The following is a 26,981-nucleotide window of genomic DNA, read 5'->3' on the forward strand; positions in this document are numbered from 1 at the left end:
TTATTTTCTAAGTCAATTTAATTTAGTACCATGTATATGTAGACAAGACCTTGGGGAAAAATCTGATCCTTTTTATTACTTGCTGAACAGAATGTCATGTTTGGCTGCAGCCATGTGATCGTGGAATGAAAGAGCCTGTTGTGGTGCATGTTGGTGGAGGATGGGTGAACTGATAATTGCAAGCCTTTGTACAGCTTGGTCCTTCTTAGCCATAGTATTTGATTAAAGTAGATTGCTCCTCCTTCTAAATTAGTCTTTTTCCTATCTAGAACATGTGAGACTCCTGAAATGTTATTTTAAGGTTCTTCCTCAGCCTGCCAATAAAAGAGCCTTCAGACCTGGTTAGCATGCTGTGTATGCAGCAAAAGCAGCATCTCAAAATTTTCACAAATGTTTAATGTTTCAAAAGGTTCAGCTGGCTGAGCAGGGTTGAGCTGGACTTTACTGCAGTTAGGTAGAGCTTTAAAGAAATTTCACCCAATTTTGTGGCTGTTTCCCAGTCACTATCTCTCCCCACTATGTGCTTCAGTATGAATAGTGACTTACATGCATACAAAACTCATGGCCAAGGAAGAAGTTACTATGTAAGTACTGCAGATGTCACTTGTTGAGGAGGATAAATCTCTAGTCAATACATCTTGTGTTTTATCCTTGCTGGTGAAGGCTCTGTGGGAACAAAACTGGCATTTGAATTACTCCCCAAGTGTGGTTGTACTGGTAGCATTTCAGGATAAAGCTGGTTGCTGTAAACAGCCATTTCATTTGTTGAAATTTGCTTTTGCCAGCACCTGCAAGCATCAGGCAGGGCTGGACTTAATGCCTCCTCAACATTGCAGATGCTGTGTAGGCTGGGTCACTGCAACAACTTGTCCATATGTCTTCTGTAAATAGTGTAAGTAATGTACTCCATTGTCCGGCTGTGTAGATACTACATAGTGTGTTAGCCATCTGTGCATCACTGCAACTCAGACAGACGGCGTGTTTTGGAGAGTGTATATGAGGCATGTACACCGGTTGCAGCAATGAAGCATTCTCTAGCATTGCTATATTATCCTCTAAGAGGGATGGCTCAGTGACATTCAGTCCCTGGCACTGAGGAGCTGGAGACTGCAGTTTTCCAGGACTTCCAAAACCAAAGGCTGCTAGGGTTGTATGAGACTGAGGGAATACCTACAGGGGTTATGAGTCCACTTCTCAGTGGCTGAAGAGTTTAAGCTGTTTCTACCTTGTCCTAATTAAATGTATTCTGATTTTATGCTCTATGAAGGTAATGTATGATTTTCACCCCCACTTTTCCCCCTTCTACAGCACAAGAGCTGACAAAGGTCTGGGAATCCCTACATGTTGATTTTTCACAGAAATCTCCCTCCTTCACTTCTCTTAAAATATTTGCTTGCTGTACCCTAGCTTGTGTTTCAGAAAGTTTAAGGCCATGGCTCCCAGATTCCCTTTATGTTATTTGTCAGCTTTTTGCCAGATACATGTTGTTAGAGTATCAAGATGTTCTTTTTCTAGCAGGGCCCAGACAGTTATTTTCAGGAACTCTTTAGAATTCTCTGAATCTCCGTGAGTTGTTTTCTAATGGGCTGGTATACATCTCAATATCTGAGGAACATGCCTCAGAAGTCTTCCCATGGAAGATCTTACAAAAACACAGGTAAGAAGACAGAGTGGGGAAGGACATGAAACACATGGTGCAAAGATGAAGAGGTTCTGGAAGTTTGTAGCCTAAACCACCTTGTGAGAGTTGAGAGGATCACTGAACAAGCTAAACAGGCTTCTGGTGTGTCAGCGTTTCTGGATGAGTTGTCATTAGCCCCCAGTGTAGCTGTTGGTGCTAAAGGTAACTTGGCAAATGACCTTCTGCTGCACTAGTTCTTGTGCAATTACAGATGTAGCCATTAAAGGTGGTTCTATGCTTTACATGCATTAGAAAACTAGCTCTCATTTCCTGGTCAAAATCTCCCCTGGGTATTTTTATTCTCCATTAACATTCCTCCTGGGGATTGGATTCAGGTCCTTTGCTTCCTGTCCTGTTCCTGTTCAGATGTTAATCAGCTGTTGCATTCTATTCCAGTTACATGTTAGCAACCTTACTGTTCTTGGGCAATGCTGCTCTGTCCTGGCTTTTATAAAAGGAGAGCTAAGCTACTATTAACACAGCGAAGAGTATAGATAATAAAACACATACTTAAGGATATGGAGTGCAATGGAATTAGCGAAATGGGATCTTTATGTTGTGGGAGGAGGGAGCAGGACTGTAAGAAAAGTACAATTCTTACTACTTTTGAGAGACTTCTGCAGGGTGCAGTAGGTATGAAAGACACATATGATATGTCCAGTGCTATTTCCATTCAGCAAGAACTGTGTAAAACTGCAGAGTCTAGGGATTTCATTTTCTGTGGAAATATGTTAAATGTTAAGTAGGACTTGTTACATGGACTGTTGTTCAGCAGCTAGCCTGATCCCTTTTTCTTGATAGCTCTTGGAATCGTTCCCATGCAGGGAACAGAGGTTTCTGTCTTAACAGTCAAGGTTAATTGATATGGAAAAGATAATCCTCCTGAAACTCAATTTTAATCCAAGAGTCACTATAATGCTATTACTCAGATCTGAATTGTGAGCATTAATGTACAAGCAGAAGTAAGATGTGTCTGCACTAGAAGCTGTCATCCTTTTATCTTAAAATGAGCTTAAAAGTAGCCAGCAACAGAATTGATCTGAACATACTTCTAATTGAGATGCCTTCTCTGAATGAAAATATGTCTCTCATTAAATGTTAGTGTCCTTTAGTAACCTTGCAGTCTGTTTCCACTGTACTTGGCACCAGCAGTCTACGGGTGCTACTTTTAACTTCACACAGCTTGTTTGTCTGTCCTGGACAAAGACCTCTTGATGCATTTATTGCATCATCCATCTTGCTGATTAGGCTTGATCAGGCTTGCAGCTTCTCACTTAGTCTGGCTTGAGACATGGCGGCTGAGGTTGCCTCTATCCATAAGCACAGGAAGACAACTGCACAAGCTTCTCTTGCTTTTGCTTCACATGATGCTAATGAAAAGATGATGTTGCCCCCAAAGCGGGATGTGCCGATGTCCTGTGTTGGATAGGCATTCAGAGTATAGGTTGGCCCACACAGAGCGAAAATTCTGGGTTAGCTGTGGTGATCGGATACGTGTCACAGGCCAGTAGCAGTGTTTTGTTTACATGTGGGTATTGCATTTGGAGTTTTTTGGAGTACACTGATAGCCAGTGAATCTTTCTGTGGTGTCGCATTGGAAACAGATGTAACTGTGATTGTGTTATGGAATGTATTTTCTCTGTCATACAAATTTATCTTTCCGAATAAAAAGCAAGATTAAAGAAATGCTTAGAACCAAAGCTAAGTATTAGCTACCTCAAGCCTCAAGGGACTTGCCAAGTATCAGGAAGACAGTAGTTGTCTACAAATGTTGCTTTTTCTTCTTCAGTGCTTTCCCTTTTTTGTCCAAAGGGTTTCTTTTTGGACGTTTTTTGTATGCTGTGGACCTCTTGTTACTGGAGACAAAGTAATGCTAACAAGTTGTGTTGTGATTTTGTGCACATGCCAAGTGGCTGCTAGTTCTGTGGGCCCTGTACAGAATAGTCTTAAGCAATTCTGTGTTAAATCACATCTGTTCCTAGTGTGTGGTAAAGGTTTTGCTTTTCTCATATCACACAGAGAACATGGCTACTCTCAAGTGAATTTTACACTGAGGGATGCTTTCTGGTAAAAACAGCTAGCATCAAGCTTGGATACTGCCTGTGCAGGTGCACTCAGTTACTGTCACTGCACTCCCTCACTGTGAAGAGGTTGTGAGTGTTTTGTGTTGGTGAGGGGGTAGAGGAATCCTCAGCTTTTTGCACTGACAAAGCAAACTGCTAGGTTTGCACTGCAGTCTTCTGACCCTTTGTGTGTTCATGTCTGTTTGCCTGGAAGATGTGACTATTGCTGATGCCCTCAGTGAGCCATTCCAGTGAAGCTGTAACTGTAAGTGAGCTTAGAAAGGAGACTGGAATAGTCTCCTTTAGTAGTAGTAGTGGGTAGTAGCTGGAAGAAAATAGAATTGGAGCTACTGCAGACGGTAACCTGCTAGGAAGAGGACTGTAAATGCTAAGGAACATTACTGATGAGAGATGGAAAAGGCAGATAAAAGGAACCGGGAGGTTAAGTTTCCTCTTGTATTACAGTGGTAATTAGAATAGCTGAAGAGCTACCTCCTGCTGTAGCTCCAGGCTAAAGCTGAGTTTCTCCAGGGTAGTCAGAATGTGGACTTGACTGCAAGCTCCTTCAGAGAGAATCTTGTGAATAGTGTGATGAGCAGCATTAGTACTGCCTTTTATTTGTGGATATTACCTATATCCATTTCTGCTTTGGAGCACAAACTTGTTCTGAAGAGAGTGCTCCTCTCTGAACAGAGGAGTGGTGAATTGAGGCATCTTGGAATTCTCTCTGTGGTAGCAAAGGATGCTCAGGTATTGTAAGCATGGAAGGCTTAACTGTGCTGTTCAGTGCAGGGAAGTCTGCAGAACAAAACTAGGAGGTTGTAGCAGGGTGGTTGGATCAGAATGACAGGGGCTGGACTCCTCCTGGTGTTGTACAGGAATGCAGGTGGGGAAGCAGTGACCACAGCCATCTAGAAAAAACAGCTGCCTTTCAGAGGTTAGTTACTGGTCTGCACAGGCATCCTGCTTAGTGGAGAGATGGTTGAAAGACCTTCCTTTTCTGGGATGCAGTGAAGACAAGTTTATTTCATGGAAGCATCCTGGCACTATATAATAGCCTGATGGTGCAGCAGTTAGCTGCCAGTTCCTGCCCTGGTACCTGGCTGTGGGCTGCTTGACGCATGCCTGGCTGTTTCCATGTGTTGTGCTGATAGGTGACTGACGCCAAGTTTCCTTTCTCATGTTTCAGGAGCTGTTGGCCAGATGCTGCTGGATGCTGACAGGGGAAAGCTGATTCAGAAACAAGTGACCAGAAATGTTTGGACACATCGTCACTTTGGATCTGTAAGTCATTGTCTGAGGGGAAAGTTGTCTGGAGGCACGGTATTTAAGTGTCTCTGGAAATGCTCAGATCATGAGGGTAGGTTTTGAATCCCGTATCTTTTCCGGGTAGGTGGGGATGAGATGGTGGGTACCATAGTTGCTGGCTCTGGGGTAGGAAGCAGGACAGTCCTGTTTGAGCCTGAGGAACTGTGGGCTGAGAGACAGGGAGGCCCTTGGCATGTTTGTTCTGAGCACCACTGCAGTGGGAACATGTGTGGACCCATGGGTGCAGCTGTTCCTGGAAGCCTCTGCTTGTCTGCCAGCCCATTTGGCTAGTGCTGAGCCAGCTCCTGCTGGGAGTTGGTGGAACAGCAGATTCAAACTATACTGGCCTGGTCCTTCCTGGAGGTCTCTGTTCTCCCTCTCTTTGCTTTCTTCCCCAGTTGTGCTGTTGTGAAGCTGTTTTTATTCCTGTGCTAGTCGAGACCTGACTGTAGCATTGTAGTAAGGAAAGGGGCCAGACAGCTTGTTGGGGCAGGGCCAGCACTAGGGCACCTCTTCAGTCTGTTTTGGCAGAGCTTGAGTTTGCGTGGTCCTGCTTGCCTGCCTGTTCCATTCAGCTTCAATCTGGCTCTCCCTGTGTGCATACAAGTGCTGCACACCCTGTGCCCTCCCAGGGCTTGGTGCCATTGACACGGATAAAGCAGCACAGCCGCAGAAGCTCATCAGGGAAGAAAGGAAAGCTCCACTGCAGTCTGTCTTGTGCTAGTGGCAGTGTGATGGCCACAGAGCTATGCTCTTGCACCTGGCTCCCAGATCAACCCAATCCTCCTCTTGTAGTGATGGGTACCTGTCATGGTTTAACCCCAGCCAGCAAGTGAGCATGACACAGCTGCTCACTCACTCCCCAGTATATAAAACAAGTGATGCACAATGCAGTTGCTCACCTCTCACTGACTGGTGCCCAGCCAGTTCTGAGCAGTGGTCCCTAGCCAGATTTCCTCTTAGTTTATATACTAAGCATGACATCATGGTATGGAATATCCCTTTGGCCAGTTGGGGTCAGCTGTCCTGGCTGTGTCCCCTCCCAACTTCTTGGGCCCCCCAGCCTACCACTGGTGGGGTAGTATGAGAAGCTAAAAAGTCCCTGATCAGGGTAAGTGTGACTTGGCAACAGCTAAAACATCGGTGTGTTATCAACATTATTCTCATTCTAAATCCAAAACACAGCACTGCACCAGCTACTAGGAAGAAAATTAACCCTATCCCAGTCAAAACCAGGACAATACCCTGGGCTTTAAAACAGAGAGGAATGTTTTTTCTGAACTTGTGTTATATCCTTGGTTGGCTGGAAGCTATTTTAGAAAGGCCTGTTAGTAGCAAGGTAGAGTGTGGCATACTGCTTGCTGGAAGTCAGAGTAGCTTGCCTTTCTCTCTTGTGGAGGTGTGGGTTATCACAGCTGTAGGCACAAGGACATAATGTTTTGGCTCAAACAAGAGCCTGATAATTGCCAGCTCATTTGTAGGTGAGAAACACTGACGTAAAAGGATGTGTGAGGTAATTGTTAGTGCTACCAAGCTTCATGCTGAAGGCTTCACGGTTAGCATCAGCCTGTAGTAGCAAGGAAGATTAGCTGGGAGGCTCCCGTTTTGTGGGAAGTTTGTTTGGTCTTTACTGGAATCAAGGTTTCCTTGAAGCTGTTGCTTCATGAATTTTGAGTTTGTGTGGTCCCAGTTGCCCAAGTGCCTTGGACACGTCCCTGCCAGGTGCCTTTCCAGCTCTCACTGAGCTATGTGGCCCAACGATCCTGAGCTGGTTTCATTAACTTTCAGAAGATCTGATGCAGAAACTTGGAGTGAGATGATCATACAGTTGTTCTTGGTTGTACATGTTCCCTATTCCTAACATATTTATGGGGTGAGATTCAAACCAGCTGCTTTGCTGTATGCTAAGCTATTTGTTTCTCTTCTTCAGGGCATCTGACTGAGCGTCCCTGCTTCATGAGGCTTTGAATTTGAGCCCAGGCTGGTAAGTGCTCAGGTCCTTGTGGGCTAGAGAAATGATTGTGATTTCAGCTTGGGATATTTCTATGTGCATCTGCTGTCCTTAGCCTGGAAAGAATTGACAGAAGAGTCCCCTAGATCTCGTATTTGATGGTGTTGACAAACCGGCTTGTGATCAGAATTTCAGCATTCCTGACAAGTCAGACCCATCTGTTTTGCTTGGGGATGCAATAGAACGTGCAGTTGGTATGCTAAATGTGATTTTTCTGGAGTACTAGAGATCTCTTCAGTTACTTGAGACTTTTTAGGAGATGGGACCTTGAGGGAATGACTTCCAGCACTCTGGTGGTGGAAATTTACAGGTTAGTGCTAAGAAGTTGTTCACATCTCTGGAAAGATGTGAGAGTCTTCTGTGAGCTTATGTTTTTAGTGGAGTGGAGGTCAGCTTGTGAAGTGTAAGTGTAAAGCCTGCTGTGGCTTGGAGGCACTTTGTGCTTGGTGCAAACACCTCACATGTGACAGTCCTCCGAAGGGACTCAGTCTAAGTGTCAAGAAAACTCGGCTAGGCAAGAGGGGTAAGAACTGGAGAGAATTATTGGAGCTCCATTGAGGCACTTAACAGGTAAAACTCCACTGGCCAAAACAGAAAGCAAGCGAAATCTGCTAGATCACTGGCCCAGTGGTATCCACTGACTCTCTTGAAGGTATGTGAATGGGAGTCAAACAGCCCTGCCTGTAGAAGCAGGGAGAGGGTGATATGAGGTGGCTCCTGCACTTTGAAGTGCTGCAGGTCAGGTGAGCATTGCAGAGATGCTAGGCTTGATCAGTGTTGGAATCCAGCAAGTGAAAAGGGAATGAGAAGCTGGTGCTTACCTCAAATATAGGGGAACTAGGAACTATATGTTGTCACCAGGGAATATCTGGTACTGTGCTCTGTGAGGACTCCTTGGCAGCTCCAAGACTTCTTGTCTTGTGTGCTTGGGTGGTTGAAATCCTGGCTGCTTGGGGGTAAGTCTTCCTGCCCTCCACTGCAGTCCCAACATGGTGGAAAGGAAGGAGATTCTTCCGTGTGTACAAGATAGCTGCTTTCCTTCTACCCCATGTTTCTGCTCTTGTACTGCTACAGCTCCTGCATCAGCTCCATGCCCAGCATGGCTGGGGTAAAGGGACTAATCTGATCTTTCTGCTAGTGGTACTGATGTATGTTGCAAAATCTGGCTTTAGGTACCAACATCAAGGGCATTGCCATCCTAATTCGATGCCACCTATGATTTGGGGGATGGTATTTGTCTTTTCTGACAGTGAGCAGTTGTAACGGTATGGTACCTCCTTCTAACAAGCCTCCTGTGATCTGCTCCACTGGGATTCCAGTGTAAGCCAAAACTTCTGGGTTTGGGCTCTTTAATGGTTAGAGTCTCCTCCCACATAGTCCCTGCTGACAGTGACAGCACAGGATCAATAACTGCTGCTCCAGCTGTCACTGCTGCCTGTAAAGGCTTGCAGTTTCCATATTGGAAAAGGCCTTTCCTAAAGAGCCTAATCAATATGCTGCTGTGAGGTCTATTCTCGTTTGCTATATATAACCCAGATACATACAAACTGCGTGTGTAGAGGGGGGAGAGGATGTGCCAGCCCTCTGCTGTCACTGGCTGGGAGAAGGACACAGCTACCTCTTACTTTGCTCCCTCTCCTGCAGCTGCTTCTCAAGGCCTGTGGCCACATCCTTTCCCTGCTCAATTAGCACTCTGCATGGGGACCAGCTCTGGGACTCCAGGGGAGCCACGTTCCTGCTGGGTCACTTCTCGGGTTTGATGGAGCACCTGTGACTCTCTATTCTGTGCACTTTGTGCTGTTGGTAGGTAACCTGCTTTTGGAGCCACACAGGTGGGAGGATGTCGAGCACCGCTCCATCAAAGAAGCCTTACCGCAAGGCACCCCCGCAGCATCGGGAAATCCGCCATGAGGTACCCATCATCCGTGATGACCAGGATGGAGTGATCTTGGCTGAACAGAGTCAGGTAACGGCTTGCCGGGTGGCAAAGGGCTTAACACCATTGCACCAGCAAACAGGGTTTAGTTACACCAAGGCAGGACAGCTCAAGCAGGCAGAGGGGTTTGAGGTTTGCAACCTGAACTTCTCATCGTGGTCCCTGGAGTCCAGCAGTGAGAAGGAAGTGACAGGGTGCAGAGCAGAGTTGAACATCAAGAGCCAGACTGTCTTGCCAGCACTTCCTCATGGTGGAAAGATGGGGCAGCGAAGTGGGAAGCGGTGCCCAGCCCGCAGTCGTGGGCACCGCAGTAGATTTATGAGCCGTAGCATGGAGACAGTTGCCGTGTCTGGAGATGAAAGACACCATCCCACTTGCTCTTTCAAGAGCAGAAGCCTGGAACGCTCACTTATGTTTAAAGAGCCTCCTGAAGTCCTTACACCGAGGAAGCTTCAGGTCTCCTCTGCCCACCTGCCTCTCAAAGGAATCCTGAAGCAGACCAACATGGGAGGCCCATGCCCTGAGACCTTACGCAAGTCCCACTCAGTGGAGACGCTTTCCCGTGGCCACGGCTCGCGCAAGTACAGTGATCCTCAGCTCTGCCTCAGCCAAAGGGAGAAGCAATCACTGGAGCACAGCAGCAGCAGGGCCACTGGCTCTGTCAAGCGCAGGGAGAAGATCACAGAGGAGAAACTGCAGTTCTCCAAATTCCTGGATGAGATTACCCAGCGGGTGCTGAGTCCTATCCGTTTGCGTTCACTGGGAGAGACCAGGGGAGCAGAACAAGACCAGAACTTTACCCTTCTTCCCAGAAGATCTGTGCCAGAAGGCCAAGGGGTTAAAACCAAGCTTGTAGCTGAAAGATCCCCCCGCCTGACCAGAAGAAAAGCAGAAATGAAATGTGAGGTGCTGAGAATGGCTTCATGCCAGAGAAAGTGTTCTGAGGAGGCTGAAAGAGCTTCCAGACAAAGAAAGAAACCTGTCCTTGGGAGGAAGGACAGTAAGGGAAAACTCCTTTCCCTAGAGAGGAGGGTAGTAGATGTGTGTCAGTATGAGCTGAAGCAGCTGGCAGACCTGGGGCTGTCAGGGACATCCTCCAGGCAGCAGCACTCACTGTCTTCTTGGAAAAGCAGTGCGGAGGGCAGAAGGGATGAAAGCAGTTCTTGTTCACAGCTACTACAGCCACACCATCTGTGTGCTAAACTTGGGCAGAAGAGTGCAGTGGAGACGAACTACTCAGAGAAAGGATCCTTCTCCGCTCCAACACGTTGGAGTCAGGAGGAGGGGCCTGCCCCATCTAGAGCCTCCCCTTCCCTCAGCCTCGCACTAAACAAGGTAGGTTCCAGGGCCACTGGCTTACAGACAGGAGTCTCACAAAAGCCAAAGCCCCCACCTGGATCTCGTCTAGTCTGTAATGCCAGTGGGGAGAGTGAGAGCCTTTTGCCCGCTCACTAGTACCTGCTGTGTATGTATTTGTGGGGGCAGGGGAAGCAGTTGCTAGCTAATTCTGCATGAATTAACTGATTGCCATGTGGGGTCAGGATGTGAGAAAAGAATGGATTGATGCTTTGCCTTTAGGGATAAAAGGATGTATGCAGGTGGTAAGGACCATTCTTTTAAAGTGTGAATTGATGAAGGAAGCAGCCCCATGATGTCTTAAGGCCAGGGCTGGGGTGGTTTGCCTTCTGTAATATTGCTAGCAGCTTGACAACCTCATCCACAACTGTGACATGGCCTCTCAGCCCAGAACTGGCTGTGACACTTAATGGACAATCTGAAGCATGGCAGCACTTTGGGTTTGTGCAGTGCTGTTAGTACCAAGTACCAAAAATACTCTATGGGCAGCTTGGGCTTTGTGAGAATGGTCACAGTCTTGGGCTCTCACAGAAAATATAGTGCTTCTGGTGCTAATGAAACCTTTGCCAGCCGTGCTGGCAGGCAGCAGCCATCGCATGGGTTAACACAGAGAGCACAAAGGAAGTGAGAATAGCTGAGGGGTGTGCTCTTGTCAGTGCGCTGTATCTCCATGTTCTGTAGGTCCCTGCTCCAGCCAGCTCTAGAGAACTTGCCCAGAACATTAATTTCTTTCCTAGGTTTTTCTGACCTTTGGTGTTTTTTCTGCTGTCCTAGGATAGTTACAGTGGCTGGTTTCAGGTCTGCAGAAAGGAACTCTTTTCACAGCACAGTCTGGGTGGTGGAAATGGTAGCACATTTTTCAGCTCCCAAATGATTCTCTCTCATTCTTTTTGTGGGGCTTCAAGGGTGTTGTGATTACTGTCGTGACAATTTAATCATCAGTGTATGCTGGGCTGTGAGATTCGTGCTACCCACTGACTGTGGTTGTGGAGGAAGCTGAAATACCAGCTAAGGTGGTGATATTACAAGAGATGCTGATATTGCACCGTGGGAGAGTAGTTACCTAACTTGTGTGGTGGTTTCTAGTCTAGCTTTTCTGCCCTGAACCAGAGCACATGGTCTGTCTTGGTATCAAATAGGTGAGCACTGTGTACAGGTCCTGTAAGGGTCTAGCAGCCAAGACTCTGCCCCTTAGGACAGTGTGAGACAGCAACTCCTCCTCTGAAAGAGTCTCATAGCTGTTTTCTTCCCTGTGCAGGAACCCTTGACGGATGCAGAAAGGATGAAGTAAGTGTCCTGCTCCCCCTTTATGCCTGTCATACTACAATTGTGTGGGTGCTGATTCCTCATATCCTGCCTGTGCCACCTGCACAATGATACTGACTGGCCCTGCAGGCCTCTCTCACATCTTCAATCTTCTTGGGGCCATGTGGGCAGAACTCTAGTCTGTGCCTTGTCAACCTCTGCCTTGCATGTCTTCCCCTGAAGAGGGAGGGAACAGAGACCCTCAGTGCAGGTGCAGGCAGAAGAGTTGGTGGGTGTGAAAGAAAGTAGGAGATGAAGCTTTTAATACAGGTGGAGAGAGGATTGCCCTTTTTAACCCTTCTTCTTGTTTCAGAGTAAGCCATCAGAAGCAATTTGCAGAAACCTGCTGCTGACTGAGGGTGAGAGCTGAGCTTTTTGCTGGTGGTGGTGTGGGGCACAGACAACTGCTAGCACTGAGCTCCAAGCCATAGTGAGGAGTAGGTTTTCACTGCCAAAGAGAAGCAGTGCTCTTCTGGGTTTCTCCAAGCAACTGAGCACAAAGGAATGAAAAGTAACAGAGAATCTTTCTGACCACGAAGCATGTCCTGGCTGGGGAGGAATGGAGTAGTTTGTGTTGGAATGGGGTTGACTGGCAGCTGTGATCACATCTGTAAATGCACCCCACCACTTTGCTTCTGGGATTAAGGCTGTATGGAGTCCTCTTTCCACCATGTATTAAGGGGGTGAGGGCTTTTGAACAGTTTCAGGGAAGATGATTTTACTCTTTTTGCTTTCAACTCTTCTAACCTGGACTGTGATAAATTATTGAGTGGGTTTCATTCACCAGTGAGGGACACAGGAGCTACGCAGCTCATCTGGCTAGTGGGCTTTGTTCAAGCATTGTAACCAGAGAGGGAGCTGGGAGCCATGGCTGGCCAGCTGGCATGTGCTTCTTCGTCCCTGTTCCAAGAGAGTTCGAGTCTCTCTTTCCTGACAGAGATGCACCTCTCACTGCATGTTCTAGCATCTCCTGCCACTTCAGTTCCTGACTTCACGGGGCCCCCGTGGGGTCTTGGGTCCTAGAGCAGGGCAGCGGGGTGGAGGTGCTGGTGTGGAGTGCCCCTTGTGCACTCAGTGGTACCTTGTTCCTGTGTGCCGCAGGCTACTGCAGCATGAGAATGAGGAGCTGCGCCGCCGGCTGACATATGTGACTAACAAAATGGAGGCGATGGAGAGGGAGCTGGAGTCTGGTCAGGACTACCTGGAGATGGAGCTGGGCCAGAACCGTGAGGAGCTGGAGAAATTCAAGGATAAATTCCGTAGGTATGAAAAAGGAAAGAAGAGAGTAGTAGAATCGGAGAGATCCTTCCCCCAAGGACTCACTCAGCTGGCGTGAGCAGGCTGTGGCCTGTTGTATGAATCAAAAGCATCCTCAGAAAAGTGCACCCATAGACTGTGGGGGAGTTAAAGGCTCTGCAGCCATTACTTCCTCTAGGGTACAGTGTAGGAATGCTGCCAGTGTGAGGGGCAGGGAATTCTTCATCTATTGGATGTGAGGCAGGATCCAGCTTGGATGGTTACTCCACATGTGTAAAAGGAGCCATCAGTGTCTCCTTTTACACATGTTGAGTAACCATCCAAGCTGGATGGTTACTTGATGCTGCAAGAGAATACATCGCCAGTTTACCTGGAAAGTACCTCAATTAAAAATCAATGCCAGTCACTGGTCACATGCTTATACATGACATAGCTCAGAGTCGTCCTCCAAAGTCATTCACAGCCTCCCCTTCAAGATCCTTTCACCCAGCCGACCTTATCTTGCCTCCGCTAACGTGGGACCTGAAGGCCATTATGTGGCAGAGGTAAGGCATAGCTGATATGCCTGGTTGTCTCAGTTCTGTTCTTTCTGAAGTTGTGGAGTTGGTGGTTTGCTTGGCAGCTATGAAGGGGACTTGCGTAGGTGCATGAGATCTGTTCCCATGTATACAATCTTGTTTCTGTAGGTTGCAGAACAGCTATACTGCTTCCCAGAGAACCAACCAGGACCTGGAGGAGAAGCTGCATGCCCTGGTAAGTGCCCTATTCAGTAACTACAGAGACACGGTGGAAGAGACCCGTGTGTTAGGAGCAGATGGGGTGAGAGGCCCTGGCTTTACCCAGCAGATGTGGCAGTGGGTGAAGGGTGAGATTCTGGCCGTGACTATCTATTTCCCATTGTTGCTAGTATCATGAATTGTTTTCTTGATTTACTGAGTCCCTACTTGGTCATGCATGTGAGCTTTGGCTCCCCACAACACATAATTGCATGATATTCCGTCATGTTGCTTCAGTCCCTCTCGAAATGCCAGGGATATGTCAGCCAGTCTTAGGGTGGTTATCTTGGGAGGATGGGGGCAGTCAGAACAGAGCCAATGTGCGTATATGTCTGTTGTGTGCATTCATAACACTCATGGCTGTTTCTTTTCTCTCCCTCCCTCCCTCTCTCTCTCCTCCCCACGCTGCCGCTGGCACACGCTGGGCACACTCACCTCTCAGGCCTCTCTCAGCCAAAGCTGGATTTTTGCAGTTGCGTCTTTTCGTTTGTGTGTTTTTTCTTTTCCTCTTTACGTGTCTCTGCCTGTTGGTTCCATTGTCAGTCCCACAAACACCACCCCAGATGGAGGGGCCCCGGCCCTCGTCCAGCCAAGGGCTCACCTGGTATCCAGCAGCTGCCCACAGATGCAGCAGGTCCCAGCTTGCAGTGCTCCACCTGAAGAGTGTTTGACTCTGAGCCAGCTGGAGCATGGCGTGTTGGGAAGTGATGCCCATAAGCTGTGGCACTGCACAAGATATGGATGGCTGTGAGCTTTGTTTGCTCCCTTTCCTTCCCCTTCTGAGCTGTGAGCAGGCAAGTCGAACAGCTGAGATGCTGATTGCCTCCATGTATCCCAAGATGAGATTTCTTTGGTCCTAGCACTTGAATTTCTTGAGTTTATATTCATTGTGTTGGTGCCTGAAGAGACTGTATATGTGGGAAGCATTGTCCTACCTGACCCCCTTGTGTGTCGCTGCTCTGCACCCTTGTGCACAGCTGGGCCCTGATCATCACAGCCTCGAGCACCCTTGGGCAGCATTGGAAGAACTTGAGAAGGGAATGGCTTGGTTGTTCTCAGCTGTTACCCATCTCTGCTGTTACATCTGGGTCTCTGTCGGCACTGCACCTCAACTGTTAGGGACTCTAAAGAGGCAAGATTATCTGCTTTAGGGAGGGCGTTAACTGACCTCTAGACGAAGCTATAAAGATCCTTTTTCTTACTAGAGCAAGGCTTAAACCCTTTCAGGATGGTGCCTTCTCCCTGCCAAAAACCCTTTTGTCCATTCAGCGTTGACTGCTGAATCTTTATGGGCAGCGTTCTTGTTCTGTTGCCCCAGAGAAGAGGGCTGGGTATCACAAGCTCAGAGGTCTTTGCTGCCAGTATCAGGATTGGATTGATTTGTTCAAAACCACTAACTTTCCACCAGGCACCTTGTGAACCAGGGCAGAGAGGAAACGTGGTTGTGCTGTAGGAAAAGATACTGTGTTGAGGAGGTTTGAACTCAACCTGTTCTCTGTAGCTGTCCCCCTTGTCTGTCTGTTTGGAAGTTTTTGTATCCCAGCTGAGCATGTCATTGTGCTATGTTTGGGTAGAGGTGGGTGGTGAAGCCAAGTTGTTCTCTTCTGGGGGGATTTACACCTGGTGTTCTTGTATCCCAGATTAAAAAGGCAGAGATGGATCGCAAGACGCTGGACTGGGAGATCGTAGAGCTCACTAATAAATTGCTTGATGCCAAAACCACCATCAATAAGCTGGAGGAACTCAATGTAAGTGTCAGTCTGCAAATGGCTGTGGAAGTGTATGAGGTGTGGGCTTTTCCTCTTGTTAAAAGTTATTAGTGTAAAGAAGCACGTGAATGGCTTCAGTGTGTATGAAAGTGTGGAAGCTGTACACAGCAGTAGGAACAGACAAACAGAAAAGGGTCTGAGGGCTTGAGCAAGGAAGAACTGATCTTCAAGTTTGATGAATTGGCTGTTTTGAGTTTAGTTTGATCTGAGTCCAGGCTGTACCAGCGGAGGGGTCATTTACTTGAGTGCTGGGAGGGAGTTGATGCTTTTTCTTAATTAATTATCATTAATAGAGAAGTTCCTGGGTTTGTTGCTTGTTTCTATTAACTGCCCTCAACTCCCTCTAGTCTGTCTGTTTGCAACAGGGCAGTGTCTTCAGGCATGGCTGAGAGCTTTGGGGTGGGATAGCAAATCTGGTGGGACTTTTGGAGACTATTGAAATCCCCAGAGGGAGAGGGGGTTGACACACTGACTGTATGTGCCTGGAACAAGGACTGGAGTTTAAAGGAACACATTGACTGAGCTGTAAGAAAATACACAGGGGTGTGGAAAAGAGTGTCCTCATGAGTGATTCATCACATGCCTCTTCCTGCTTCTGTGCAGGAAGCATCTGGTCAGATGGTGCGTTTTTGTGTAAGAGATGGGTCCAGTCTGACACTGTTGCACACCTATGCCCTTCTTGCAGGAGCGCTATCGACAGGACTGTAACCTTGCAGTACAGCTACTGAAGTGTAACAAGTCCCACTTCAGGAACCACAAGTTTGCTGATGTGAGTAGCAGTCCTGCTGAGATGGGCAAGAAGGGCTCCTGGTCCTGCCTGCCTCTTGCTTTCTTCAGCTTTCTCTGCAGGGCCATTGGTCTCATTCTTCAGCCTCAGATAGAGGGTGGGGGAGGGCTCCTGTTCCCACTCCCACTGAGAAGGCAGCACAGAGCCTCTGCCATCTCCTCTTTCACGCCAGCTCCATTTCACAGCTCAGCTAGGAGCTGTTATAAAAAGCACAATAACCTTGAATCTGATAGCCTGCTGGGTGCCTGATGGGAGCTGGCAGGAGGACAGACCTCTCTCTTACCCTGCTCTGTCCTCTTCTCTTCCTCACCTGGCCACATGGAAGGTCCACGCTGCCTCATAAGGAGCTGAGCTGCAATAGTCTGGCCTGGCTTCAGTTCTTACTGTGAGGAGAAATGTGGGAGGCAGCTCTCAGGGCGTCTTTTAGGCCTGAATGGGAGAAGTTGGTACCAAATCATACTCCCCCTCATGGAGTCTATTCAGCTCATCTTGCCCTCGGGATGAGCAAAGATGGAGTTTAGGCCTTCTACATTCGTAGCATCACTTCTTTGGTTGGAAGTATCATTTAGGCCCCTACCCCAGCTCTCTCTTTGCCATACCCCTTGTCTCCATCCCTTCTTAGGTTCCTCACAGCAAAACCACGTGCTTGTCTTTCTTAACTTAGCAGGTGACCAATATGTCACCCTCCCCCATTGTGTCTCAAATTAGCACTCTTGAGGTCAGTGTATCAGTTACTGCTGGGGTAACCTTGACCTCTCTCCCAGCTGTCTCCCCTCCCTGGAGCTTTGCATTCTGCCCCCCAGAGCATCGTGTCCCACATGGCTCCACTGACAGGGGCTTGGTGCTGAGCAGCTGTGCAGTCCGCCTCACAGCCAGCTGTTGTCATGCAGTGTGCCCTGCATCTGTGCTTTCCTCCTGCCTCTGATGGGGCTCCTGCCGTGCCACGGAGTGGCTTACGGAGCTCTGCTCTCCGCTTCATGCGGTGCATGGGTGTGGTGACCACGGTGGGGGCAGCCTGGCACGGTGGTGAGGAGAGCTGTAGTGCCCATTTGCAGGACAAGGAGCAGTGCTTACCCTCTGCTGAGACCCCAGTCCTGCAGCTTTGGTAGTAAACCCCATGTTTGTCTCTGACATGGAGAGAGTGAGGAAGTGGGATGAATTGGTGAGAACAAGGGAAGGCATTGATTCTGCTCTGTGGGCAGGCTGCCAAGGCAGCATGGCTGCAGAAACTGCGTTCAGGGAGCACTGTGGATCCCAGCACTGGGGGCTGTTGAGTCACTTCAGTGCAACCACCAGCTGATTTTCCACAGATCAATAGACCCCTTCCTAGCATGCGCTGGCTGAGCCTTGTCTCTTGTGCTCACAGGCATGGGGGACTGAGGCCATGGGCCATCTTTCTCTCTTTGCACAATGGGGCCTGTGTACCGTGGCCTAGACACATGACTGGTGTGACAGCTAGAGAGTCTTGTCAGTCTCTTATGGGACAGGTCTGCTTTGGAAAGAGATGCCTTTCTCAAGGCAAGGTAGGTGACTGTTAGGGTCAAGATGAGGAGTACGAAGTACATGTGAAGGTTGGTTGGAACAGGCAGATTATTTGGAATTGAGTGGTTTGTATGGCAGCCTCCTTCTAATGCCCTATTCCTTTTCCCTAGCTTCCCTATGAGCTGCAGGACATGGTCAATAAGCATTTACATAGCACTCAGGAGTCATCAGGCCCTGGTCAAGAAGCAACCCACACCTTGGCTCCATCTGATGTTGTGCCCACCTCGGTCATTGCCAGAGTCTTGGAGAAACCAGAATCTCTGGTTCTGAATTCGGCTAAGTCTAGCAGTGGCAGCTGTCCCATGGCTGAGGATGTCTTTGTGCATGTGGACATGAGTGGAGCCCCTCCTGATGCCTGCAGCAGTGCAGGGCAGATGGGGAAGGAGGGAGGAGATGCAGGAAAACAGAATGGTGGCTGCAAGCCCCAGTGCAGTGTGGAGAGTGTGCCAGAGGAGGTGCCTGCCTTTGAGAAGCTAAGCCCATACCCTACACCATCACCTCCCCATCCGATGTACCCTGGGCGCAAAGTGATTGAATTCTCTGAAGACAAGGTAAGGATCCCAAAGAACAGCCCCCTGCCCAACTGTACATATGCTACACGCCAGGCTATCTCCCTCAGCCTGGTGCAGAGTGAAGACGAGAGCTGTGACAGGCAGCAGACACTCCCCAACAACCCTGCCTCGGAAGGGCGCCGGTCGGCCTCCAGCTGTTCCTGTCAGCAGTCGCCCAAAGCAGCCCGGGCTCATGGCTCTTCCCAGAGCAGCCCGTTCAGCAGCCCCCCCCAGATCCCCAGCGCCTTCGCCAGCTCCGCCAGCTCCGAGGAGGACCTGCTGGCCAACTGGCAGCGCATGTTTGTGGACAAGGCACCCCCCACCTCGGAGCGGGTGCTGATGAACCGCACGGCTTTCAGCCGCGACACGGCCCCCGAGCTCCAGAAGAGGTTCAGCCGCTCCATGCAGGAGCTGGGTAGGGCAGCCTCGGCTTACTCGGATGGTGAGGAGTCTGCACAGAGCTGCAGCTGGACCATGAGCCGGGACTCGAGCGTGGACACAGACAGCACCGAATCCAGAGCCCGCAGAAGCCATTTCTCCTCAGACTATGGTACAGATTTCTCCCAGGATGAAGCTCAGAAGCTATTGCAAGAAAGCGGTGGAGGTACCACTGAGCCTGGAAGCCCTTCACCAGAGAAGCACAAGGACTATGTAGACCTTGGCTTGCCTGAGAGCCCAGATGAGGAGAGAGAAATGTTGCTCCAGGGAAGCAAGGAGGGCAACCAAGGAGGTTCCCAAGAGGAAAGTGGAGAAAGCAGGGTCAAGCCTTCCTTCAGTCGGCCGCACCGCAGCCCCAAGAGGATGGGAGTCCACCACTTACATCGCAAGGACAGTCTGACGCAAGCCCAGGAGCAAGGCAACCTTCTCAGCTGAGGCAGGGCAAGAAGCAGCCACGTGCTGCAGAGCTGTGGAATGCCTCCATCTGTCCACTTCTGAGGAAGGAACCCCCTTAGTACCCTCCTCCCAGGGGGGCTCTGCTCTGAAATTTTGTATTCTCTTCTTTTGCTACCTGGAAGAGCTGGGGTCCACCTTCCCCAGCACCTCAGACCCACAGTACTAGCACACACAGTGTGCAGAAGCACGCCCACTGCCCTGGCATACTTTCAGCTTTCTTCACACCCTCACACTGGTGCCTGTACCGGAGCTCATTCTTGGTACCCCTCATCCTGGTGCCTGTGCCTCTTAATGCTCACATCTTCCTTCCCCCTTCCCACTCAGGTACCTGAGGCCCTGGGTACTCTCATGCTGTTTGCCTGCAGCTGCTCTGCTCTTTTAACTTGTGCCAACAGGGCAGAGTGCCTGTGTGGTGGTGTCTGATTCCCTGGGAGCCCCCAGGGGCTGTGAGTGGGGCACCAGGACTCTCCCAGCAGATGGCTCTGTGCCCCTGGGGATGTGCTGGGATTTCTGGTGTCTCATTTTCCCGCTGGGTTTTGTTTTCCCCAGCTGCCCTCTGGGTGGTTCTCCAGAATCTGCCTTTGCAGGTCCCCACTGCTTGGCTCCTGTGTTGGGCTCAGCATCCAGCCCCCCTCAGGCAATGCATGGATGCTGGTGCTGTGGCGTGGGGCACGGGCGCTGTCTGCTGGGGTGGTTCAGGGAGGCACCTCCTGCTAGGCACTGGGATCTGTGTTTGGGTGTCTCCTCCCTCACACCTCTTCCCCTGCTCTCTGTGCTGTTGTTTTGTTTGAACAGTGCTGGTGCTTTGCTCTTGGGTGGGCTTCTTTCTTCTTTTCAAGCCTTTGGTTTTGGGGTGTATTGTTTTTCCTTTCTCCCCACCCTGCATAAGCAGCCGCAGCCGCTGGCAGCCAGTCCGATGCCTGCATTGAGGGTGTGTTGAGGAGGCTCAGCTCGGAGCTGCGCTTCCCTCTGATCCTGGCCTCCAACCTGCAGAAACACCTCCGGACTAAAGAACAACATCTCGCTCCGGGTGAGCAAGGTGTGAAGGACACCGCTGGGCTCAGTGCAGGGCCGGCAGGGATGTGAGGGCAGCGTGCTGAGGAGCTGCTCCCTGTAGACACACTACCTCATGGCTCAGCAGCAGCCCTTTGCCAAGGGCTCCTCGCACACCCCCTTCTATGGGGGCTCCGGGCTGGCTCTGATGCCTCTCTGGGGTCTCCCCTTCTGGGTAGGGCCTCTCTCTGTGTTTTTCCTAGTGTAGTGTGATAATGTGTGACTTTTCTTCTTGGTCTTGTGTGCTCGGTGTCTTGTTTGGGTGGGGGGAGGGGGAAGGGGAGAGGTCTGTAGATGTAGGTATTTTTTTGAGGGCTTACAAAGCCCAGGCATCCTATTTTAATATTGTCCTGTGCCCTTGTCTGTCTGGTGTTTCTTGGCTCCCTGAGGGGTGCAAGGCAGGGTAGCCTGGTTGCCTGTGCTATGCCCCCCTCGAACCCCACTGGCTGTCCTCAGCCTGCTGTCTGTTTTTTTGAGTTGGGTTTGTGTTGTCCTCCCACCCTACTCAAGGAGGGCTCTTCACTGGGCTGTAGTGAGCAGCCCTCTCTCTGGGAAGGGAGCTTCCGTTCATATGCTTACAGCAAGATGCGTGGCCAAGAGCTGCCTCGGGCCCTGCTCCCCTCCCCAAACCCGTGTCTCTGCAGAGGGTCTGCAGCTGGGGCAGCCAGGGCTTCAGCTCGAGCCTGGAGGCTCCAGGGCCTGTGAAAGGGAGCTGCAGGCGCCTCTGGCGGCTCTGTAGGCTGCTTTATGTCCCCTGCTGCCTTGTTTCCCACTTCCAATATTGTGGAGCTGAATGCCACCCTCTGGCGGGCAGGTGGAACTCGGTGTTATGCTACAGTGTTTTGCTCGATACCTGTGCAAACAGGCTGGTGCTGAGAGCAGGAGCCTCCTCTGAGCCTGCAGGGTGTTCATCTACTCAGAGCTGAATGTAGTGGTGGGGACCTTGCGTTTGCTTTCATCTGCTGCTCCACTGCTGCATTTCTTCTGCAGCATTGCTGAGGGCTTGTATGTGCAGTGGCTGCCAGCTCCTGCCTCATGGACAGCACCTGGGGTTGGATGCTCACTGAGTGAGCTCCTCTGGCTCCCTGAGGGGGAGGCATTACCCCATCTCTTGCTGTGCTGGTCAGGGGACGAACCCCACTCTTGCTGAAGCAGCTAGTGCTGATGGTGCGGGGCAGAGGCAGCTTCCTGCTTTTGGTCAAGGTAGGCTTAAAAGAGAAATGGAAGGGTGGCAAAGGGGTGCCCAGTGCCTCATCAGACCCTTCTTCACAGCATTAGACTGCTGGCAGAGGTTGAGGAGGAGCCTCAAGAGGAGCCTCAAGAGGAGCAGAGCCCTCTCCCAGTGGACGTGGTGCCTGCCCTCTGCACTCCTGCTCACCTCTGGGTGAGCTCTGGGGCCCTGAGCTGACCCCATTTTCAGTGTCCCAACTCCAGACTGTTAATCTGTAACTAATGTGTTTTTTTCTGAAATTTTCAAACTGATGTATATTTTAAGACCAGAAATAAACTATTTTAAAAGTAGGTGGCAATGGCACAGTGTTCTCTGTTGGTTAAGATCTGGCCCAGGCTGATCCTGAGCATGTGAGCGAGCAGAGCCTCTCATGGCACAGGTTTCCAGGTTTGCTGAACTGTGTGTGCCACCCATGAGCGATCCTGTGGCCTGTAAGCTTTCCAGGAGGCTGTGAACTCACTGGTCATCCTGACTGTGCATTTTAGCAACAGCCTGATTCAAGGTGCTTTTGCAAATCAAGTCATACATGTTGAAGAAGAGGGGTGCAGCCCCAGGCAGGGAGTAATGTGTGGGGATGAGCCATGGTTTTCTTCTTTAATTTTATCCAAGCTCTGCAAACTTTTACTTTGGGTCTGAATGTAGACTGTCAGATCAAGGATCAGACTGAACCTGTGGACCAGAATCCACTGTTCACAGCAGCACTTGTGTCGCTTCTGGCTCAGTTCACAGCAGCTTAAAAAAGGGCAGATTATTTAACCAGGCAACTTTGAGAAACATTAAAAACCAATGTGGGTAATTTTCACATTACTTATAGGCTGTAAAGGCTTGGTTTGTAAAATAACTCTGGAGGGAAGCTTATTGTGCTGTAAGCAGCCTCAGTGTTTACTCAAAATTCTGCCTACCCCATTTCAAGCATTTTGCTGGCTGAGAGGTCAGAGGGCTGTCATGAAATTTCCTCCATCTCCTGAGTTACGCTGCCTGTGCCATTCTGACCTAGGTGTATGTAACACAAGGGCAGTTTCTTGTTTCTTTGTCCCCATAATTAATGATTTTATTCTGTGTTCCCTTGAGTAGCAGCTGCTGCCACAATTTAATCTTCCAACCTAATCTGAGCCTTGAAACATGATACTCCTTACCTAGCTCCAGCCATGGCCGCTTGCCTGACTGCTAGTGTTGCTGCAGCCACCTGGTGCCAAGCTCCATGCAGAGGGGCTCTATCCCAGCCCACTACCTGCTAGGCCGAGGTAAAGCCTGGGGGTCACTAAATCAGGCTGTGACCAACCTCCCTGCAGGGCCAGGTGACCATCCTGGGACCCTGCCCTTGCAGGGAGCAGGAGAGCCCATGGGCTGGGCGGGCTGCTGCCGATGCTCCAAGGCGCCGCACAGCTCCTGCCTGCTCCCAGTACCTACCAGCATCTGCCCCATTGCGGAGGGCACAGAGTGATGGAGGGGACACTGCCATGAGTGGTGCCATGTCTGTGACCTTTATAAAACTCTCATCGCGATAGCAGTACAAGCAATAGAAAGAACATCTCTTATACACATCTGAATAAATACAGCCTGTGCCCTGCGGGCACAGCCGGGCGCAGGGGGGAGGCAGGGCAGCGTGAGCTACACAGGCAGCGACTGGACAAGCACAAGCGGCCAATGTGGTGTGTGACAACACAGAGACGTGCGTAGAGATTTGCTCGGGCCAGGCTCCGGCACTCAGAGAACCAAGAGAGGCATCAACAGGACGTGAAATGTGTGAGAAGAGGGCTGGAGCAGCCCGCCGGCAGCAGGAGAGCCGTGGATGCACACTGCCCCAGCGGGCACAGTGCTCTTCTCGGCAGAAGCAGGCAGGGTAGCCCAGCTACATTTCTGTTTCTGCTAAGAGGCTGTCACCGAGACCTGACGTCATCAGGACCATCTGGGAGCTGGAATCTGGTGAGAGAGGGAGAAAACCATGAGCTGCTTGGGCTGCCAGAGCGCGCCGGGCTGTACTCCAGACCCAGAGGTGAGGATGAGGAATAATAGTGCAGCAGGGTGGGAAGCAAACTGCTGCAAGGACTGTGGGATTAAGTAGGAACTAGGTCTACTCTGGCCATGCAGCAGAACAGAATCAATGTTTGGGGAGGAGGGAAGGCAGAGACAGCAGCAAGAGCCCGGGTGGAGTATCTGCATTTGTTATCTTGGCTGTAGAGAGGAGCATCAGCTCTGAACCCTCCTGACACACACTTGCAGGTGACACTGGTTGTGCTGACCCAACCATGCCTTACCCAGCCCTGTACAGGCCTTTAAATCAGCACTCACCAGGTGTCTTTTCAACCAGAGATAGTGTCCAGGTGCGACAGGGCTGGCAGGCTGCAAGCCAACCAAACCCACATAGGGCAGTGGTGCTGCCTTCCCAGAAGCAGGGAAGACTGGGCAAACGGTCATTTCAGGGCAGCAGAGGCCTGGAAATCCTGACCTTCTGCACTGCATGAATGGAGGGTTTGTGCAGCCCTTCCCTTCCTGCCTCAGGAAGGTGAGGGCAGCTCTCTGGCTCTGCGATGGCACAGAACGCCAGCCAGGAACTCTTCCCCACGCCAAGTGAATCAGCTGCAAGGAGGATGGGCACGCATAGCAAGTAAGAAACTCAGCAGGGTACCAGTTTCCCATCCAGAAGCCTTTTTAAACAGAAAACAACGCTGGTCTTTTCCTGTATGTGAGGGAGATCGTTAGTGGCCGTGTTTCTGTGTGATCCCGTCCTACACATTGGAAACTGCTGCATGGGATATTTTGGCGATTAATTTCTGAAAACTCGATCCAAAACTTGGCCAGAGCTGTCAGTAAAAGGATTTTTATGGCTCTAATAAATGAGGATCAGATGTTTTGAGGTGCAGGGGGTGGTTGGGTTTATCTGCTGCTAGTCTGATATGAGCACTGGGAGGGGGCAAAGGACTACTAAAGGTAAAAAAACCCAACACAGCAGGATCACGACACAGGCACAACAATATACAGTATTACATATACAAACAATACACAACAGGCTACTGCTATCTCCATAATATGCCTTTTTGTGTGTTACAAGCAACAGACAGGCTGTGACACCTGGCTAACCCTTCACACGTTTGGGATGCAGAGATAGGAATAGGTGATGCTGTCCAGATTGCAGGGAGGCTCAGGAAGCACGAGGAATGACATGAGTTTTGGCTAGGATATTTAGCAAAGGCCCCCGAAATCTTTAATGCTCCTGCCCTTGAGTTTTAAGAGTTTCCACAAAGGTTTTGTTCCTACAGCATCAGGGAAAATGCCTCTGAGGCACCACTGCCACTTGTTGCAGCACCTGCATTGTCCTCAGAGGCTGCTTTTCCAAGTGCAGCTCAGCCCAATGCTACTTAACATGAAGGTTGCACCTGGAGGCTGTCTGGATTCGAGTTCACGGGGAGAAGGCATGGACCCCATTCACCAGCCCTACCACAAAAGACCAGACCACCCAATTCCTGCCTGTCAGCCCCTGCCCACAGCCCAGGTCCCACAGCTCTTACTGTTCTGGCAAATCCAGGGGTTCTTCTCCCTCGTTGTGACTTCACGAGCCTCCGTCTCCTCCTCTTCCTCACCCTCTGAGAGCAGGTCAGAGATCTGCTGCTGTAGCTCAGGACTGATGTTGTTCTCTGCCAGGATGAGTGTCCGTAGGGCTGTGGGGTAATTCTCTACCATGTCCAGCAAGGTCTAGGTGGAGAGCGAGATAAGCAGGCTGTCAAGCAGCACAAACAGTAGCTAGGCTGAGCAGAAAGAACTTCAATGCTCTGTCTCCCTGCAAACTCTAGCCCTCCTCTTCTTACCTCAGCTCCCCTTGGCCATGACCTCTCTGCACCAGGCTTTCTGAGAGCCTGAGCACTTCTTATCTTTCTGTGGGAACAGCTGAGCCTGGATTTCCTGGCTCTATAGGCTAGTGCCCTCTTCCTGCTGGGAGCTGGGACTCAGAGGAGAGCCTGTGCTAACAAAGCCTTGGCCTGTATCAGTCCACAGATACAGCTCTGATCCTCAGCCACAACCCAACCCCTTACTTTCTCCAAGAAAACCAAACTACAAAGAGTCATGTGTTTCTCCCTGATGACTTGGGGAAGGTCCAGGTGCCCTAGGTCAGAGCTGTGCCTTATGAGCTCCTTCTGTAGCCGGAAGGGCTAGGGGAAAGCAATAGCACCCCCGGGCGCATGGAGGGAAAGGGGTGCCTGTGGACTTGGGGAGGGGAGTGGAGGGAGGGATAGGTCCTGGGGCCTCTAAAGATAGCCAAGACCTATACCCTTGAGACGTCAGTGATGGTGCGGAGTAACAGCATGCTCTCATACCTGGGCTGACTGGTTGGTAAGTCCTGTTCCCTCCAAGTCCAGAACTTCAAGGGTTCGACTGGAGGCCACAGCAACAGCGAGCATCCCTGCTACCTGGTCACCTGCAGGAGAAGCAAACCGGGGCTGTCAGCAGTGCCTGCCTTCCCTCATGTAATACCGCATGCCTTCATAGGCCTTGGGCTGTCATGGAAACATCCTCTGAGTATTTAAAAACCTCCTGATCTTCAAATCTGTTACCTTGGGGGTGGAGAGGGGAGAAGCTGTTAATTGGGAAAAGAGACAAGGTAAAGGTACACCATTTTGTGGTTATGGAGCAGTCACTGATTATCAGGAGGAACACAAGGGAACACAGTGAAATTGGGTTAATTCCACAAGGAACCATATCTTCCCAAATATCTTTCCTACTCAAGGATGCGAGGGCCTTTAACAATCCCTGTAAGGCATCCCAGATGCAGAATAAAGAGCTGAATACCTCAGTCTAGGGGGAGGCTGGAGTCAGACAGAGGACTCTGCACTAGCTGACAGACTGTCTCCCTGGAAAGGGGGCAGGCTTTGGGGGTGGCTGCAGTAAGATAAGGAGCATTAAAGATTGATGCTGCTGAAGACAAGACTCCAGCATGTTCTCCTGATATTCCCTGGCGAGTGCCAAGACACCATACAACTGTGACACCTTCTCTTGGAAATTAGAAACAACAGGCTGCTGCCAGGTAACACCCTGGGGCCTTTCCTGCCTGGGAGGAGGTACCTGGTCAGACAGACAGGGTCTGGAGGGAGGCTCCTGTTTCCAGACCAGACTGGGTGAGGAGGGGAGCGCCCTGCTGATGCTCAGGGAGGCACGGCCTGGTCTCCTCCTCACCACCTTGCATCAGAACTGAAGAGAGTTGGTTTCTATGGTAACGAGTGCCAGGCTCTCCTCCTCCTCCCTGCTCTGCCAGGAACATGAAGGGGGGAGTGCAGGGACATACCGCATCTGCCAAACCAGCACCGGGGCCCAGAGCTTCAGGAACAGGGGACACATGGGGGGCCAAATATGATGACAAAGGTGGTGGAGTGGAAAAGGCACAACCTCCTTTCTGTGCCTCCCTGCAGGGCACGTGTCCACCTCACACAAGCAGAGCAGCAAGGGTGGCTTTCCCTCCACTGAAGGC

At 50.3% G+C, this 26,981-nt stretch overlaps 2 protein-coding genes across 4 annotated transcripts in view; one reads left to right on the top strand and one right to left on the bottom strand.

Moving 5' to 3' along the window:
* The first annotated feature begins 8,903 nt into the window (after positions 1 to 8,903).
* Positions 8,904 to 19,215, top strand: TJAP1 (tight junction associated protein 1 (peripheral)). Of its 2 annotated transcripts, XM_010017679.1 has the most exons (10): positions 8,904 to 9,005; positions 11,614 to 11,642; positions 12,762 to 12,923; positions 13,604 to 13,670; positions 14,136 to 14,165; positions 15,334 to 15,441; positions 16,148 to 16,231; positions 17,902 to 18,475; positions 18,545 to 18,808; positions 18,947 to 19,215. In XM_010017679.1, the coding sequence occupies exons 1-10, from the start codon at positions 8,904 to 8,906 to the stop codon at positions 19,213 to 19,215; spliced, it is 1,689 nt and encodes a 562-aa protein (XP_010015981.1). The 2 variants fall into 2 exon arrangements, with proteins under 2 accessions (XP_010015981.1, XP_010015982.1); XM_010017680.1 differs by lacking the exon at positions 14,136 to 14,165.
* A 3,770-nt stretch (positions 19,216 to 22,985) lies between these two features.
* The window catches only part of LRRC73 (leucine rich repeat containing 73), a 5,504-nt gene continuing 1,508 nt past the window's right edge, over positions 22,986 to 26,981 (bottom strand). The window contains exons 3-5 of one of the 2 annotated variants that reach the window (XM_010017681.1): positions 25,834 to 25,934; positions 25,030 to 25,213; positions 22,986 to 23,443 (exon numbers count right to left, since the gene is read on the bottom strand). In XM_010017681.1, coding sequence (XP_010015983.1) covers positions 23,373 to 23,443; positions 25,030 to 25,213; positions 25,834 to 25,934 — 356 coding nt within the window. In that variant the 3' untranslated portion in view covers positions 22,986 to 23,372. Of the gene's footprint in view, positions 23,444 to 25,023; positions 25,214 to 25,833; positions 25,935 to 26,981 lie in introns of both variants that reach the window. The other variant, XM_010017683.1, reaches the window with a different exon arrangement.

Source organism: Nestor notabilis, unplaced genomic scaffold, assembly GCF_000696875.1.
Source record: "Nestor notabilis isolate BGI_N333 unplaced genomic scaffold, ASM69687v1 scaffold10547, whole genome shotgun sequence".
Taxonomy (NCBI): Eukaryota; Metazoa; Chordata; class Aves; order Psittaciformes; family Psittacidae; genus Nestor; species Nestor notabilis.

Excerpts from the sequence above, each read along its gene's own strand:
- TJAP1 (XM_010017679.1), top strand. The coding sequence starts at position 8,904 with ATGTCGAGCACCGCTCCATCAAAGAAGCCTTACCGCAAGGCACCCCCG. Across the intron at positions 13,671-14,135 it reads AGGAGAAGCTGCATGCCCTG|GCCTCTCTCAGCCAAAGCTG; the intron begins GTAAGTGCCCTA and ends CTCACCTCTCAG. Across the intron at positions 16,232-17,901 it reads GGAACCACAAGTTTGCTGAT|CTTCCCTATGAGCTGCAGGA; the intron begins GTGAGTAGCAGT and ends CCTTTTCCCTAG.